Below are 19,961 nucleotides of genomic sequence, written 5' to 3' on the forward strand. Positions count from 1 at the left end.
TGCTGTCTCTTGTGTTTAACGTTTAATAAATAAAGCTTGTTGCTGGCTTCACAATGTTTTTTGTGTTTAAGGTTTATAATTATACACAATGCACATTGAATATTGTGAGCAATGTGAGTCTCGAGTACTAATAAAGAAACAGAGACAAGTTTGATTGTGCCAGGAGATCAACTGGCAAGAGATGAGGATAGAAAGTGATCTATTCAAGCAGTGTTAGATGTCCCTGAGCCCGATGTCTCCTTGGAAGCAGTTGTAGTAGCAGAAGTACCAGCACCAGTGAGGGTCAGACAGGTAGGAGGTGGTCTTACAAGTGATTACTTTTTAGTGGGACTAAAAATCTCAGTTGCAATAATATTTATTTACCCAATTATAGTTTGTACAATAAAGTATGCACACCATTTGTAAGGCTTCTTTTTTAATAATCAGAAACAGAGACAAGTTTAATCGTGCCAAAATATCAACTAGCAAGAGATCTATATATAAGAAAGGGTCCCTCTCCAGCATCGTTAGATGCCTACCCTTAGCGAACCCCAAGCAATGTTTTAACAGTAACTGTTATCAGAAATACCAGTGGCGAGAACACAACAAAAACAGCAGAGCAATAGCCTACTATTGAATATATGTGTAGAGCAGTACATTAAAGTACACTTACATTTAAAAAGACTTAGGATACCCTATAGATGTAGTACCAGCCATTACCACCACCCCCCCACCTAAAAATGACACCCCTGACTTTAACTGCTGTCTGAAATCTGACAACTGGTCACTTTGACATGAGTACTGGACTCTTGCTTTTATCATAAAATGTAATGTGTGTCTGCAAAATTGAAAAAAAAAACTGAAGGGAAGAAGTAGGACTAAAAAAACATAGACAGAGGAGGTAAAAAAGCTTGTACCCTTTTTAAAAACATAGTAAAGGACAAAGGACAAAGATAATATATTAAATCATGATAATTTGCTGGTAGATAAAATTTGATAAAAACAACACACGATGAGCGTAATTAAGGGCGACACATTTTTGCTAATTTTAACAGTCACTGTGTTGTAATGTTGCAGACACACATATAATCCAGTTTGTTTTGATTAGAAAAAATAAAGTTATTATTCATTATTCATTATTATGAATTATTGTTTATTGTACCTGTTTCTTTGAACAGGTAAAAGTTTCAAGTAAATTACAAAATATAGTAGATATCATCAGAGTGTCGAAAAGCTGTCTTTTGCATTTCAACCAGTGTGTATGGGTCCCTTTCTGACATGCCTCTGGAAAACATTGTACAAGGCAGTTTTCTTATAATCATAATAATCATATTCAATCCTCATCATATGATTGAGATTATTATTATTATTATTATTGTTATTGTTATTGTTATTATTATTATTATTATTATTATTATTATTATTATTATTATTATTATTATTATTATTTATGAACAAGTATGGTGCTGTTTGCAATATGCAATTCATTATATTCCTTATACAGCCATTTATTTTTAGAACAGCCACAAACATGTACACATGCTAAACATGAAGAAAAGGGAGAGAGGAGACGGACAGGAGGGAGGTAATGAGAACAGCACAGCACAACAAAGTCTTTCAGGACCATTTTATACAGATGTGATTCAGTCACTGACCCTAGAGCAGGACAAGTCATCCCCTCCCAGCTTTGGAAATGCTAGAATCCTGGTAATTTTTGTTTTTTCATGGTTATAGACTCTCATGTCTATTTGATTACATTATCAATTAACATTGATTTATTACTGGTAACACTTTACAAAAAGGTTCACAAAGAGCATTTGATAAGACATCAGTGCTGTCAGTAATATGTGATGAATAACAACCTATTCAAAATTGATGAGTTTGTACGTGTATTCATGTGTTGTCCCTTCTTATTCTTACTGCTTTACCAATCACCCCCAAAACCATTTAAATATATAAATATTTGATTCTGATTATTATAATTATCCTCATCTACAATTGCATACAGGGTTTACAATAATCATAATGCAATGCAATAGTTTACATACTTCCTCAGACAAGACGCAGTTATATATTTTTACCACTGGAGGTCAGTATAATGAAGGGTGCAAGGAGTAGGGTATTGCTGCAGATATTGCAACGTGGAAGGAGTAACTGTCAATCATTTTTTTATGCGGCCAATCACCTTCTACATTTCTTGCCTTGTGTTTCAAGGAGGAGGGAGAAAAACAGTCTTCCTCTTGTCAGATCAAATAATATGTTTCCACTCTGTGGAGCTGAATGTCAGTTGTTGTCAGTGATGTACCAGTGATGTATGTAATGTCAATATTTGTTTAATATATAAAGTAATAAAATATGATATACAATTACGATAAAGATGCACATTATTATTATTATTATTATTATTATTATTATTATTATTATTTGCAGACACCCTTATCCAGGTATAAGTGCAAAACAAAGTGCAAAAATGTTTGTGTTAACACTGGCAATGTGGGTTTATAGTTTGCAAACACTATATTCTATATTTACAGTAGTTATTATTTATATTGACTGAGCATCACACCGTGCATGGTAATTGCTTTAAGAAACACTTAAATTAGGCTATTTTGGGATTATAACCTATAGAACTAGCTACTTGGCATACAATATATGGGGTTTTGGCGATGTGTGGTCCAGGTGTCTACATGGGGCTACCAGCCCACCAAACCAAATGGCCAGTCCGTCTATGCTGACAAGTATCTTCTGCAGACGACTGGCCACATAAAAAGTGATTGACATGCATTTCCTGCAAAGTGATTGGCTGCATACAAAATTATTGACAGTTACTCCTCCCACATTCCAATGTCTACAGGTCTGTACCAATGCGTACAATGCAAGGACAAATTGTGAAGTCTGAGCTTTCCTTCAGGCAGATTTCTCGCAGATCCATTTCTGGGTCTGATCACATCTGTTATCGTTCAGTTTTCCATTTTTGTTAATTTCCCCACAGTCTTCCTCTCTATAGTTGTCGGGTTGTCCGGTGGCCCACCAATCACTCCTATGCAGGAAAGACCAGCTTTAAGAACATAGGAACTCAATTCATGTCAATTCACACATGATGTCCGGATACTGATATCTGATTGGGGACTAAATCCAAAATGTTTGTAGTGGTGCATTCAGCTCCCTTTTTGATGAAATGCATTTAAGATTATGTTCCTCCTCTGTTTGTCAAGGTGAGCCCTTCTCATCACTCCTCCACCTGTCACCATCCCTCCCTGGCATTCAGTTCAGATTCCTCTGCTGGTGATCGCCCCTACCGCTCCAGTAATCTCCCCTTCACAGGCCGAGAAGATCAGGAAGAGAGGAGGATGATCGGGTGGATGGAGTTGTGATGTAGAAGGACTCTCCTTGATAAACAGGGATGAACATAATCTTAAACAGACTTGAAGAATATTGTAAATAGCCTGACAGACATAATCATTTAAATCAATGAGAGATGAGAAATGGTAAACTAGCACAAGTGTACCGTGTATTAAATGCTTGTCCATCTTCCCACTTCCAGTCTCCTTCATTTTCTGCATCACTCAGTCCCACCCAGTGTATTCCTGAAATTTTCCCTTGTAAACAATCCTGTACACACAGAAATCGAGGAAGCGAGGAAGAAACTGTTATTGATGATTGATTATATGATTTTTGCTGTAGGCAGAGGGTGTCAGACTCCAGTCCTAGGGGGCCGCAGTGTCTGCTGGTTTTTGTTCCAACAGGAGCTCTCAATAACTCAACTCGTTTCATTCTTTTCTCAGTGTAAGAATTGCACATTTTACATATTTATTTATTACAACTGACAACTTTCATATATATATATATATATATATATATATATATATATATAGAGAGAGAGAGATTTATTCAGGATGTTGCAGTCAGTAAATAGCTTGTAATCTGGATGGAAGGGCTAAATTCATCCAGTTCATAATTGAATTAGCCCATTAAGGAGCTGAGAGCTGAGCTAAAACAGAAACCAGAAGTCCTGGAATTTGACATCCCTGACAAGAGATCCTGACATATACAGTGAGGGAAAAAAGTATTTGATCCCCTGCTGATTTTGTACGTTTGCCCACTGACAAAGAAATGATCAGTCTATAATTTTAATGGTAGGTGTATTTTAACAGTGAGAGACAGAATAACAACAGAAAAATCCAGAAAAACGCATTTCAAAAAAGTTATACATTGATTTGCATGTTAATGAGGGAAATAAGTATTTGATCCCCTATCAATCAGCAAGATTTCTGACTCCCAGGTGTCTTTTATACAGGTAACGAGCTGAGATTAGGAGCACTCCCTTTAAGAGAGTGCTCCTAATCTCAGCTCGTTACCTGTATAAAAGACACCTGTCCACAGAAGCAATCAATCAATCAGATTCCAAACTCTCCACCATGGCCAAGACCAAAGAGCTGTCCAAGGATGTCAGGGACAAGATTGTAGACCTACACAAGGCTGGAATGGGCTACAAGACCATCGCCAAGCAGCTTGGTGAGAAGGTGACAACAGTTGGTGCGATTATTCGCAAATGGAAGAAACACAAAATAACTGTCAGTCTCCCTCGGTCTGGGGCTCCATGCAAGATCTCACCTCGTGGAGTTTCGATGATCATGAGAACGGTGAGGAATCAGCCCAGAACTACACGGGAGGATCTTGTTAATGATCTCAAGGCAGCTGGGACCATAGTCACCAAGAAAACAATTGGTAACACACTACGCCGTGAAGGACTGAAATCCTGCAGCACCCGCAAGGTCCCCCTGCTCAAGAAAGCACATGTACAGGCCCGTCTGAAGTTTGCCAATGAACATCTGAATGATTCAGGGGAGAACTGGGTGAAAGTGTTGTGGTCAGATGAGACCAAATTCAAGCTCTTTGGCATCAACTCAACTCGCCGTGTTTGGAGGAGGAGGAATGACCCCAAGAACACCATCCCCACCATCAAACATGGAGGTGGAAACATTATGCTTTGGGGGTGTTTTTCTGCTAAGGGGACACGACAACTGCACCGCATCGAAGTGACGATGGACAGGGCCATGTACCGTCAAATCTTGGGTGAGAACCTCCTTCCCTCAGCCAGGGCATTGAAAATGGGTCGTGGATGGGTATTCCAGCATGATAATGACCCAAAACACACAGCCAAGGCAACAAAGGAGTAGCTCAAGAAGAAGCACATTAAGGTCCTGGAGTGGCCTAGCCAGTCTCCAGACCTTAATCCCATAGAAAATCTGTGGAGGGAGCTGAAGGTTCGAGTTGCCAAACGTCAGCCTCGAAACCTTAATGACTTGGAGAGGATCTGCAAAGAGGAGTGGGACAAAATCCCTCCTGAGATGTGTGCAAACCTGGTGGCCAACTACAAGAAACATCTGACCTCTGTGATTGCCAACAAGGGTTTTGCCACCAAGTACTAAGTCGAAGGGGTCAAATACTTATTTCCCTCATTAACATGCAAATGAATTTATAACTTTTTTGAAATGTGTTTTTCTGGATTTTTCTGTTGTTATTCTGTCTCTCACTGTTAAAATACACCTACCATTAAAATTATAGACTGATCATTTCTTTGTCAGTGGGCAAACGTACAAAATCAGCTGGGGATCAAATACTTTTTTCCCTCACTGTAGCATCTTGGTCTTCTGTCTCTTATGCCCATAGCAATCTTGTTACTAAGGACCCATGAAACACATGTGTTATGTGGGGTTTGTATTTTAAATGTATTTATTGCTTTTTATTGCTTAATTTGGTTCTGTCTTATATATGCCGTGTTGTAGAGAGCAAGAGAGAGGTTGGGAGTGCATATGTGTGCGTGCGTGCGTGCGTGCGTGAATGTGTGTGTGTGTGTGTGTGAGTGGGAGTTGGATGGCAAGGACTAGCGGTGCTTAGTAGTGTGTTTAGATTAACCAATTAATGGCAGGGCGGCCCACATGTTTGTGTGTGTTTTATATTTTTATATTGAGCTGTTGTAGTCCTCGTAGTTCCCCTCTCGGTCTCCTGTGTGATATTGGTGTGGTATGTTTAATTTGTGTTGGTTTGGAGTGCACTGCTACGCTCCCGGCCCATGGTCCTTTACATGGTTGTGAATGATTTGCCTTTTTTGGGTTTCCTTTTGAGGAAAGTGAGAACACCACCAACCTGATCAAGATCTGTGTGGGTGTAGAACACCTAGATAACTTAATTGCTATAGCCCTGACCTTTAGGTTAAGTTGTTACACCCATATCAGGCTTTTATTATTGAATCAAGAACTATTTGTTCCCAAGGCACTATTTGTCATTTCTTGGGGAGCAGCATGACTATGATTATCATATGGCTTCTATAATATCCTATATGCTTTCAATATCCTCTGCTGAGCAGATTATCAAAGCCACCCACACATCTTCACACTGCAATCCAGTATTGCCCACAGCTACCAGTTCTTACACCAATTGGAGGATTTGAGGCAGCTGGAAAAAGCTCAACCTGCAGGTGCACAAGAAGCCACAAGTCAGTGTGTAATGATCCCAGGAGTCCCAAGCCCACTTCTGATTACCTTTTCTTCATCATTGTTGATTACGGCCAGTTTAGAGTTGTGAGAGTTGCAGTATGTCTTTGCATCTCCCCAAGTCTTTAGGATTTGGGAGACATAGTAGCAATGTCCACTGAAACTTTCCCAGTTACACGGGCAGGAGGTCTTAACACAGTCTAAGAATGAAGCAGGGAAATGGTGATAGGAAAATGACTAGTGCAGGGAGTTTTTCAATACATGTCATGGGTTTTCTTCTGTGCACATGTTCACAGGGTTTAAGCATTGTGAGTAGGTTTTGATTGGACATTTACACTGGGACGAAAAAAACAGCACTTAAGATTTTCTCCACTTCTGCAGTTTCGTTATATAATATACAGTATTTATAACTTGGTCTTTGCAATAATATTCAGTGCAATGACTTCTGACAAATAATTTAGGGTGAGAGCTGTACAGTAAATTATTGAACAACCAGCCAGGAGACAACCAACGATTCTGTGCTCTTAAAAGAATGTCGCTCAAGCAAGAGGTTTACTTCTGCTAGATGTATACTAATAGGAGGGGTTTTTTTTCGCCAGAACCTAAACTTGCTAGTTAGCAGGAGGAGACGGGGGAGGACACTTGCAGCCAAAGGTGAAACAGTACTTGATAGAGAAAAGTGAAAGAAAGGGTGAAAGGAAAGAGCACTGCCGCAATTTTACAAAATAAGAACTGTGAGAACCTGTGGATATTTTTACTTTTATGCTCCCCTTCCATCCCTTGTTTTTAGCATTTTTCTTTATTTAAATAGTCGTTTTAGATATCCTCTTTTTGGAATTATTAATTTTGTGGGTTTCCTTTGTGGACTAAAAATGCAGATTTATTGAAGATTATTTTATCAGCAATTTCAGCTACAAATAGACAGTTGTTAATATAGTTAGGCATTGGTTTATATTCACTTTAAGAGCTTTTTATTCTACTTTTAACTTGGCTATTTTAATGCATTTTGTTGCAGTGTACATGGACACTTATATATATATATATATATATATATATATATACACTCACCTAAAGGATTATTAGGAACACCTGTTCAATTTCTCATTAATGCAATTATCTAACCAACCAATCACATGGCAGTTGCTTCAATGCATTTAAGGGTGTGGTCCTGGTCAAGACAATCTCCTGAACTCCAACCTGAATGTCTGAATGGGAAAGAAAGGTGATTTATGCAATTTTGAGCGTGGCATGGTTGTTGGTGCCAGACGGGCCGGTCTGAGTATTTCACAATCTGCTCAGTTACTGGGATTTTCACGCACAACCATTTCTAGGGTTTACAAAGAATGGTGTGAAAAGGGAAAAACATCCAGTATGCGGCAGTCCTGTGGGCGAAAATGCCTTGTTGATGCTAGAGGTCAGAGGAGAATGGGCCGACTGATTCAAGCTGATAGAAGAGCAACTTTGACTGAAATAACCACTCGTTACAACCGAGGTATGCAGCAAAGCATTTGTGAAGCCACAACACGTACAACCTTGAGGCGGATGGGCTACAACAGCAGAAGACCCCACCGGGTACCACTCATCTCCACTACAAATAGGAAAAAGAGGCTACAATTTGCACAAGCTCACCAAAATTGGACAGTTGAAGACTGGAAAAATGTTGCCTGGTCTGATGAGTCTCGATTTCTGTTGAGACATTCAGATGGTAGAGTCAGAATTTGGCGTAAACAGAATGAGAACATGGATCCATCATGCCTTGTTACCACTGTGCAGGCTGGTGGTGGTGGTGTAATGGTGTGGGGGATGTTTTCTTGGCACACTTTAGGCCCCTTAGTGCCAATTGGGCATCGTTTAAATGCCACGGCCTACCTGAGCATTGTTTCTGACCATGTCCATCCCTTTATGACCACCATGTACCCATCCTCTGATGGCTACTTCCAGCAGGATAATGCACCATGTCACAAAGGTCGAATCATTTCAAATTGGTGTCTTGAACATGACAATGACTTCACTGTACTAAACTGGCCCCCACAGTCACCAGATCTCAACCCAATAGAGCATCTTTGGGATGTGGTGGAACGGGAGCTTCGTGCCCTGGATGTGCATCCCACAAATCTCCATCAACTGCAAGACGCTATCCTATCAATATGGGCCAACATTTCTAAAGAATGCTTTCAGCACCTTGTTGAATCAATGCCACATAGAATTAAGGCAGTTCTGAAGGCGAAAGGGGGTCAAACACAGTATTAGTATGGTGTTCCTAATAATCCTTTAGGTGAGTGTATATATATATTACCAACAGAGGACAAGAGCAGAAGCTGGATTTCTTTGTCCCCTGCCCCTCTTTTTAATTTTTACTAGTAAATATGGAAAATTGTCTGCTCTATTTAAGTTCCTTGTGCTGCCTGAGAAGACCAACAGTCCTTGCAAGATTTTTATTTTTGTTTTAAACTTTTTATTGTCTTTAACATAAAAAGAGGAAGTCTGCCTGATATATATTGGATGATTAATAAACTCGTTAATTTTGCTACTGTCATGTGTGCTCTATAGTGCCTGTAGCCAACTGCTAGGTGGTGTAGTCATGTTTCCAGTACAGAGTTTACGTCCTGGTGGTGTGTGAGCTTGCACCCCATGACATTTACTCCTTTGGTATTTCCGGAGCTACTGTCATATGTTTACTGTTTAGAGGAAAAACTACAAAATCACTGGATGTTTCTTCCTAGCGGCAACTCAAGTCATTATTATTAATTCATCCGAATGTTACTGTTTCTTATTCCATATTCTTACTCCGCTGCAGATTGCTGATTTTTGAATGATGGATTTTTTTTCTTGCACGAACAATCTCCACTGTGGATTAAACTCCTCTGTTGTTGGAAAGGAAAAAATAACTCAGTTTTCACTGTTTTACCCACCACTGTGGACACAGCAACACTTCATGTTGTCTATAAAAACTATAATTAATTTCGAAGAAGAAAGAATGAGGAATTAGAAATGCATTCAGTTGACTTGAGATGCTGTGGGGAAGACAAATCTGGAGATTTTGTAATATCCAGGAAATTATGACACAATTCATATTGAAATACAGAAACACTTGCTGGGTTTTGTCTTCTGCCATTATTTGATATTTTTTACATTTTAAAGTTTAAGAAGTTTGTTTTCCGTGTATCTTGTGACTTGCTATTCTAATGGTATATCCAAACATGGCATATTCTAAAAATATATATGAATAAATAAATCATATGATGTTGGTATTGGTATTTTACAACTGTTTGGACACGAAGTCCATTCAAATTGGCAAAAGGTTTAATTATTATTAAAGAGTTTTCATATATATTCAGTCTTATTTCTGGTATGCATTAAGGAAAAGAAAAATACATTTTTCAAGACTGTGGAACACAATTCAGGTCTGAAGGGGTTAAATCAAAATCACTTTAGTGATTTTTAGTCAAGAGGTATGGGATAGAAGAGCTCAAGATTGAAGACGTACCTTTAGTGTTGAGATGCGCAATCTGAGAACTGATGTTCTGTATGACTGAAGAAATTGATTTGTCTATAAAAGGACAGACACCATGATCAGGCCTGTTGAATACTTACAAAAAACTTTTATCAGCATGATAGTTTGATGTCCTCAGTGTTTATGAAAATGAATGGCAAAGTAAATAAATTATTTCTTCACATGGAATATACAAGAACAGTCAGTTGCTACCTTTTGAAAATACATACCATTGGTGTTGAGCACTGAAACTTGAGTTTTGATCTTCTCAACATCTGAAGAAACCAGAGAGCCTTCAAAAAAACAGAATGCAAGATAAGGCCTAGTCTTACATATCAAAATAAGCAAAGTTAAAAGAGGACATCGAGCCCATGTTGATCCGTTCCTTGCCGGTAGCCTAATGAGCAAAGAATCTCATCAGGAAGTTTACATCAAGGATACCGGAGTGTTACCTGTTTTCTGTCCTTTTCTACACATCATTTCCACTTATGTCCCCAGACCTTTGTATCATTGTTAATGTTGAAGAAGTCACTTGGATCGGGCTTGTCCCCCACACAACCTGCTCTGTTCTAGACTGAAGCAATTTACTTTTTATAACTATCCAGAGTCTGATATTCTTTTCTGATGACAAAATGACACTCTCCTTTGTACTCGTCCTAGATTTTGTCTTGTCATGTGGTGACAGAAACTGAAGTTCATATTCGTCTAACATGCGCATTGTATAGTTTTAACATCACTTCCCTTGATTGTAGTTCTGCGCTTTTTGCTAAATATCCAAGCGCTTGATAGGATTTATCTTGTACTGCATTTTAGAGACAAACAGCAAGAAGCTTTCTCATTCAAGGAAACATTAAATGAAAAACATTAACACAGAGACATGCCTGACAGACACACTGTCACCTATTTGTCTATATCAGTGCTCTCCATCCCTGATCCTGTTGAGCTCCTGTCCACTAGTCACCACTAAATCACCAATTTCTAAAGATGGCTAACACATGCAAGTTATGAGGTAAATACTATTAAGAAAACAAGGGCCCTTTGGGCCCTTCCTAGATGTTTACCAACCATTTGATGTCCAAGCACTGTGCATCTCTTTCAAGTGCTCAATCTCTTTTGACATTGCAGAATCTGAGAGAGAGATACAGCAGCAATTTAGGGGTCAATAATTCATAGGCATTGTTATAGACAAGATGGTCACACTATATTTAGGGGCTTCTGTACTTCTGTTTGACTAATGTTACTTGTGTATTAGATAATTCATGGTGAATAATATATATATATATATATATATATATATATATATATATATATATATAATTGGAAGGGTCATCATATAGAGTTTGGCATTAAAATAGTAGGACTAACACTTACACTTAGTGATTACCATGATGATGGAGACAGTCCACACTGCAGAGGTAATCAGCACAAGGATGTATAGAATCACAACAGATTTGGTTCCACAGACAGCAGCTGAAAGCACCCAAAGCAGAACTCACTTATTTTGGAGTTACTGTGTACTGGTCAAAGATTTTGAGGGAGAGTAGTTGAATGGTTGCAGTTTGTATATTTTCATGCCATCTTTGACCATGCTAATTTCAACCACATTGTGAAGGGTGTTTGCTGGCACACCCATTTATGGACAGCAAAATTTACAAGTGGTTTTGTCAGATCATTGTGGTCACAGATGCCCCATGTGAAAATGCAGCTTCACAGTAAAATCTATAGTGATTTTAGAATTGCTTTTATTTATTTTTTCATCATAAGTATAACAATTTTGAATGTTTTTAACTTGTAATGTAAAATATGTCTCCATTAAAAACAGTATGCATGCATAACCAGTTTGCTTGTCTAACTGGGTCAGGGTATTTACTTATTTACTTAAAAGTTAAGTATAAAACCAATTAAATTACAATACATTTTTAGATATGTATATGCATGTATATATATAGCACTGCTAGAAGTGTTGGGAAACCAACAATGCATGAGTGTTGATTTAAAACTTTTGGTTGCGCATGTACACTTTCAAAGGGTTGATTTAAACACCTACAGGGCTAAATTTGCTAATGATATTTTGCTGTGTAGTGTGAGTAAATTTTTCACTGTACCTAGTGTTGGAAAAATGCTGTTTCAACACTGAGAACAGTGCTATTAGCACTAATGTGGTGTTTATGTTGAACTCTCAAAGTGTTAAAAATTGACTCTGAGAAAGTGTTAGAATTTCAACACTTTCAAAATTTAAAATTTTAAAACGTTCGTGGTGGTTCCCATATAAACACTTCAAAAGTGTTAAATTGAACACTCGTGGTGTTAAATTCAAACATTCAAATTTGCTGTGTTGTGTTCTCTAACTTGCACTGGCTTTATCATAATAATAATAATATCAGAATTTCTACCCGTCTCTGTGCATCACTACCTGAACATTATTTAGACAGGATTAAAAGAGCAGCAGTTCTACTCTGTTTGCTTGATGTCTTGTCTACAAAACACCTAAACTGGAGTACTCACAATTCAGCACAATAATACAACTGTAATAGATACATACATCTGGGTGTTCATTCATACATACATTACATACATAAGACGTTACCATAAGAAGGAACCTATTTAATTCAATGTAACCAGTCCTAACTTAAACTGTTTTAAGATTATAATTTGTGATTAGCAACTGCCAAATCACATTCATTACAAACTGAATGTCATTCTATGATCAATATTGAGGAAACAGGGGGCCAGTCCACTTGGTGTAAATATGAAGAAATTAAGAATTTAACATTTTTAATTTTAAAATACAGTAAGACATACACACAAACACACATCATTATAATTAAACACATTAAGGCCAGACACCACAGTAAAAAAATATGATTTTGCTTTGATCAGCCAATTTTCAGATGTCAGGGAATTGTGTAACTATAACTTCCATATTTTCATAAATTGTACAAATAAATCTTACATAATTTATAAAAATATATATTTTTAATTATTTTATTCCAACTCTGTCAACTACAGCTAAAGTTAGTCAATTCAATTCATTCAATTCAATTCAAATAAGCTTTATTGGCATGACTAACACAGCAGTATTGCCAAAACAGGTACAATATAACCAAATTACATCAGTTTTTCTTAAAAAAAAAAATCATAGAGTGACACGAATTCATTTAAAAGAATACACAACAAACAGTGGGGAAATGGGGAGGTACATTTGTTAGTCTTTGCTAGCAGTATTCTTGTAGAAGTGTGACTGGTATTTTTAAAACTCTTTATATTGAGTCATACATCTTTCTTTCGAAAGCCTGTTTTCTGGAGTAAAACATTAGCTAGGTCATATATGATAATTTACTATGTAGTTGTAATGACTTGTGCTGAAAAAAGAGTCATTTCCTGAAATCCAAAAGTACATTGTAACTATGTTTCCCGTGCGCCAAGTAATTTTCCTCACTATTCAAGGAAGGTAGGTCCACATACTTTCATACACGTTTCTTAGGTCTTACAGCCAGACATTTATGGCTTCTTTTTTAAATATATTTTGTCAATCTGATTTTACATAATAGTTGTGTTTTTTAATAAATGCATCAAAAAACAATTTTTTGGTTAACCGTTCTGTATAAGTCATTGGGTGTGTTATCACAATTACACAATTAAAACAATCAATCTGACTGTAATCAATGTAAAATTTAAAAATGTTGTTAAAAAAAGTTTTTTTGTGTTATGCAAATATGTGCATATTAAATGAGACTATGCCTCATTTGCATATAAAAATTATATATTTTTTTAAACTTTAAAAGCAATTTAAAAATATATTGTATTTATGTATATTGCTGATTTTGTACGTTTGCCCACTGACAAAGAAATTATCAGTCTATAATTTTAATGGTAGGTGTATTTTAACAGTGAGAGACAGAATAACAACAGAAAAAGGGAGTGCTCCTAATCTCAGCACATTACCTGTATAAAAGACACCTGTCCACAGAAGCAATCAATCAATCAGATTCCAAACTCTCCACCATGGCCAAGACCAAAGAGCTGTCCAAGGATGTCAGGGACAAGATTGTAGACCTACACAAGGCTGGAATGGGCTACAAGACCATCGCCAAGCAGCTTGGTGAGAAGGTGACAACAGTTGGTGCGATTATTCGCAAATGGAAGAAACACAAAATAACTGTCAGTCTCCCTCGGTGTGGAGCTCCATGCAAGATCTCACCTCGTGGAGTTTCAATGATCATGAGAACGGTGAGGAATCAGCCCAGAACTACACGGGAGGATCTTGTTAATGATCTCAAGGCAGCTGGGACCATAGTCACCAAGAAAACAATTGGTAACACACTACGCCGTGAAGGACTGAAATCCTGCAGCACCCGCAAGGTCCCCCTGCTCAAGAAAGCACATGTACAGGACCGTCTGAAGTTTGCCAATGAACATCTGAATGATTCAGGGGAGAACTGGGTGAAAGTGTTGTGGTCAGATGAGACCAAATTCAAGCTCTTTGGCATCAACTCAACTCGCCGTGTTTGGAGGAGGAGGAATGCTGCCTATGACCACAAGAACACCATCCCCACCGTCAAACATGGAGGTGGAAACATTATGCTTTAGGGGTGTTTTTCTGCTAAGGGGACAGGACAACTGCACCGCATCAAAGGGACGATGGACGGGGCCATGTACCGTCAAATCTTGGGTGAGAACCTCCTTCCCTCAGCCAGGGCATTGAAAATGGGTCGTGGATGGGTATTCCAGCATGACAATGACCCAAGACACACAGCCAAGGCAACAAAGGAGTAGCTCAAGAAGAAGCACATTAAGGTCCTGGAGTGGCCTAGCCAGTCTCCAGACCTTAATCCCATAGAAAATCTGTGGAGGGAGCTGAAGGTTCGAGTTGCCAAACGTCAGCCTCGAAACCTTAATGACTTGGAGAGGATCTGCAAAGAGGAGTGGGACAAAATCCCTCCTGAGATGTGTGCAAACCTGGTGGCCAACTACAAGAAACGTCTGACCTCTGTGATTGCCAACAAGGGTTTTGCCACCAAGTACTAAGTCGAAGGGGTCAAATACTTATTTCCCTCATTAACATGCAAATTAATTTATAACTTTTTTGAAATGCGTTTTTCTGTCTCTCACTGTTAAAATACACCTCCCATTAAAATTATAGACTGATCATTTCTTTGTCAGTGGGCAAACGTACAAAATCAGCAGGGGATCAAGTACTTTTTCCCCTCAGTGTATATATTCCCCTCTCTGGTGACTCCCTCTCGTCCAATTACCGCTCTCTGGCTGTACCACCCCGAGACCGGGGGAGCCACACAGATACACTTACCCACAAATATCCCTCTCTAACTCAACACAACGATACCCCACACGTAACACACATTCATACTCATGCACACACACAAATAGACAGACAGAGTCCCCGAACTGACTCTCCCACCCTGCATACACACTGTTACACCCCCCCCCCCACCCCCAACCTTTGGGCTGCCCTACTGGCACATTCACAGACACCCGCCAGGATCGCTACAATACTTTCAACCTGTAAAGTTCATTGAGTTACGAGTAAAGGAGAAAAAGCCTATTTGATTGTGGTGTCTGGCCTGATATGAAAAATGGATACTAATTAACATCGGGTTGAGGATTAAATGTCACAGCTACGTACCATGACTTGCTGATATCAGCAATTGTATTCTTGATATCAGCAATTATGGATTAAATGTCACAACGGCTTGTCTTACTGAGCACAGTACTAAAACTGTAACAGATACATACATCTGGTTCTTCATTCATACATACATGGCATATGTATGTTAATATGTTGGTTGAAGAGAGAAACCTACTATATTCACTGCCAAAAGCAACCACTGTCATTTTTGTAAATGAACAGAATCTGGTCAATTACTTACCTCTAGCTGTGGCTTTACTTGTTTTTCTGGGCTCTGCAAGGTGGGGACTTTCGTGTTGTTCAGTTTTGTTCCTCTTCATTTCCAGGGGTCCGTCAACATTAATATAATCATTTTCACTGTCGTCATCTTGACATATGTCTGTGATTGTGAATTTAGAAATATTTGTTACTTCTCCTTTTGGAAATGCACAACTCCTAAGTTTTGCAGGGACCAGTCCTAATTTAAGCTGTTTTAAGATTGCAATTTGTGACTAGAAACCAGCGAATGACCAGGGTCCCCAAGGATCCTTAAAACGTCTAAAATTTAGTTTTTGGTTTTCAAGGTCTAAAAATGTCTTAAAATATCTGGAATTGTAGGAGGGGAAGCATTACATTTGATCTGGGCAGATTGAATGAGCGAGTCTACTTTTTGTTCAGTTTGTATGTTTTATTTTACCGGTGTTTTATATCCCGCAACGTCCAATACCTACAAGAATACGACTCTCCGAGCAAGCAATGCAGGCTCAGCCATGGGTAATTGCAGTTCAATGAGAAGTTGCAGGACGACAAATATCGTGGCTGGATGAAACATCCAGCGATTCATATGGGGCGCAATGTGAACTTTGTCGCAAAACATTCAAACTTGTTAGACAAAGCTGTCCATTTTACCAGCCACTTTGGCGGGTAGCCAACAAGTGTACAGGAACTCAACTTTTATTTTCTGAAAGAGTATTTGTTGGTCTGTTTCTAAATAGGCCTACGAATTAATTTCTTGACGTTGTACTGTTGGTATGTTAGTTGATTTGGGAAACCGCAATATCATGTTTTTTGAAAATATATGCCATCTGGGCATTCTTCGGTCCAGGAGGACGTGGGGAGCAATTAAGCAGAAGTAAGGTGGGAAAATAATGACTTTTAATTACTTATCATAGTCATAATTACTGACTTTTTAATTACCTGGATCAAAGTGTTTCAGAATTATAATATGACAGAAAAGGAAAGAGGAGCAACAAACACGTGAACACACACACAGCCGGCTACTGCTGTTTATTCTGTATTCGCTGGACTCGAGCGCTCAGTCTGAGTGAGGTCTGGACAGGAAGAGTCAATCGTTTAGTCAGGTACACTGTATAAATTAGATAGATATACAGGTCTTATACATTTTGTATTTCGCTGTTGTGACCGGAAAGCATTACCACAAGGACGTTAATGTTAAGGCATTTTCATTGCAGCTTACATTGCTAAACAGACAATTGAATGAAAATGTATAAAAAATGAAAAAGAAAAACATCGGTCGGTCAGTTACAGCTGTAATTGCAGCGCAATTGAGCAGCGCAGCCAGCAGCGCCATCACTGACCACAAGAGACACTGCGCGGAGTCTGTATGTGCGGCTGTTATACTTGCCAACATTGGATGTAGAACATATTTTGTGTTATTTATGTATGTATTATTTATTTATTTATTATGTATTCATTCATGTTATTTACACAATTAAAATTTAGACGTTTAACAGATGTTAATTTAAAAAGTGTATTATTCCACAGATGTTTAATGCATAATATGTTGTATATAACTTTAAAAAAATGAGTATTATCCATTATTTGACATAACTCATTTTCAGAAAAGCATCTTTAGCGTAAATAAGTAAAATTCATTGAATTTTTTATATACTGTACTGTCTTGCATACAGTGTTTATGATTGTAATAAATACATAAATAAATAAATTACTTAAGGCAAAGACTTCTGCTACATGTTTGCAATATTATAATTAATATGAAGGTTTATCTGTTTACATTAAACTACTACATAGTTTCCTTTGTAAAATTAATATTTTGTTTAGCTTTATTAAACCAACGTGTTGGGTAAAAATAACATATTACAGTGTTCATTAAATAACACATTATTTGTGCTAACATTCCTACACAAAAACAACACATCTTCTGTGTAAAACTAACTCATAACTGTGTTAATTAAATAACACATTATTTGTGCTAATATTCCCAAACACCGCTTGTGTTAACTGTCTTTAACACACCATGTGTTATCCTTAATCACACTCAGTAATGTGTTAAAAAACAACACATCATGCGTTGTTTTTAACACATTTGTTCTAAGAGTGTAGGTTGGAATAAAAACCAGCAGGGCAGGGGGTACTGCAGGACCGGTTTGAAAACCCCTGGTATTGACCAATGGAAGGACGTTACTGTCTGTCATCATTCCTAGAGATTATATAGACCGTGACAGACCGTGACTCTATGAATATCTAGACAATTCAATAAAATCTTATTAATGACGTGAAGAAACCCAGAGATGGGAGTAGCAGTGAAGAGGAAGAGGAGCGACAATGCGTAACCATATAACACCCCTTGTCATCTGTTAGTTTAGTGTGTTTACACAGATCCCCATTAGCTAGTTATATGTGATTGATTAATTTGAAAAAAATGCTCCTGCACACTGTCTTTACTAGCAAGTGTAATTCAATAGAATGCAATGTTTTGATCAAAGACCTAATAACACTTATAACACTGGCAAGAAGAAACTGTGTGGGAGCATGTTTTTTCTATCCAGATAATTTTCCCTCATACACACCTGTCTAGTCTATACAGGTGTGCAATTGGCTTTTGTTATGGTGATTGATTAATTACCCGAAAAAATGCCGTGCTCACCACACATTTACACACCCTCATGCATTTTTGGTGATGTTTTCATTTGGCAGGTAAAAATACCAAGTGGCTGGTAAGTTTTTTCCTTCTACCAGACACAGTGGCTAGTGGCCAAAAAAGTTAATTTTATCCCCTGGCTGTAAAGCACTGGATTCTCACATGCAGTCTGAAAAGCACAAGCGCTATGCTAGCACCCGAAAAAGTACTATGTCCATCGAGTCGTTCGCTGTTTATTTGAGGGTAAATGCAGCGTGACATTGATTTCCATTGGACTGGGTCTACCGCCATAGTTTTATTTTCGTTAATGAAAAGGCAGTTATGTTCGCTAATGTGCACACTGAAGATTTCTGTTATTCAAATTCAATACAACTAAATAACGGTGTATACTGTAGTCTAGTTTGTCGATTTCTTTTGCCGCAGTAATGGTATTATTTTTTTCCTTTTAGATGTATTAAATAGGTCTTAAAAGTCATTACATTTGTACTAAATAAATGTGCAGATACCCTGATGACATTGATTACAAATTAAACTGGAATAAATATTCAAAACTGACAGCGATGACTGCAGAACTTAAATGGCAGAACAATATTTGCTCCAGTTAAAGTGTTCAGGCTTTGAATTCTATGTTATCATTCTCCTTTTTGAAAACAACAGATTCATTCTGGGAAGACCACCTTTCTCTCTCTTGGTTTAAATAACACCTTTACCTGGATCTCCATCTCCTTTCCCAGCTTTGCTGGTTGTCGGTTGTCGGTTGAAGTCAATGTTCCCGTATTCATTGCTGTCATCTTCCATCTTGAGATTCTGATGCTACAAACTGAACATGTCTGATGCAATCTTGGTTCTTCTTATATAGAGGAAATAGTTTTCACATTGTGTATGTAGCCTTTCTGGTGACTTTAAATAAAGAAGTTCCCTATTTTTTTATTATTATTATTATTATTATTATTATTTTTTAATATGCAATAGTTGTTTGCATTAACAGAGTACTTCGTGATATTTTGCTGGGTAGCCCGATATAGGTTCTTAAAGGAAAACTGATACAACAAATAACTAAACTAACAGGTAAATGTTTGAATGAGAATTACTGAGTCCCCTAAATAAACTAGTGTAGATTCAATACAGCTTTAAATAGAAAACTAGAAATGTATATTTGCTGCAATTAAGTAGTAAGATTTCTAATGGAAAGTCCACCTTGGTCTCTTGTGGTTTAACTTGAACCCTTCCCCCCCTACAATGTTGTTTCTGGATATCCTGAGATCAGTACGGCCCCATGCTTCAAATTCAGCTGCTCTGGTACAATCATTGTGCATATTTAACAGATACAGTGGCTATTTTTAGTTTTGAGCAGCGTTAGTTGGAATTTGCATTCAAACATTATTTTCATCGACCTATGGCATAAATGGCTGGCATAAATTATGAACTTGTAGAATACATCAGTATGTACATTGACTGCTGATT

General features: G+C 37.8%; 1 protein-coding gene across 1 annotated transcript; it reads right to left on the reverse strand.

Annotated features, from left to right (window-relative positions):
- Positions 1-1,592: 1,592 nt before the first annotated feature.
- On the reverse strand, positions 1,593-19,391 carry LOC136752599 (CD209 antigen-like protein 2). The gene is made up of 9 exons (XM_066708074.1): positions 19,208-19,391; positions 15,858-15,995; positions 11,341-11,439; positions 11,035-11,097; positions 10,200-10,262; positions 9,964-10,026; positions 6,525-6,676; positions 3,488-3,591; positions 1,593-3,019 (listed from the first exon to the last, which is right to left on the reverse strand). Exons 1-9 carry the CDS (start codon positions 19,293-19,295, stop codon positions 2,887-2,889), a joined length of 903 nt encoding a protein of 300 aa, XP_066564171.1. The 5' UTR covers positions 19,296-19,391; the 3' UTR covers positions 1,593-2,886.
- Positions 19,392-19,961: the final 570 nt, after the last annotated feature.

The sequence above is a fragment of the Amia ocellicauda genome, chromosome 7 (assembly GCF_036373705.1).
Source record: "Amia ocellicauda isolate fAmiCal2 chromosome 7, fAmiCal2.hap1, whole genome shotgun sequence".
NCBI lineage: Eukaryota > Metazoa > Chordata > Actinopteri > Amiiformes > Amiidae > Amia > Amia ocellicauda.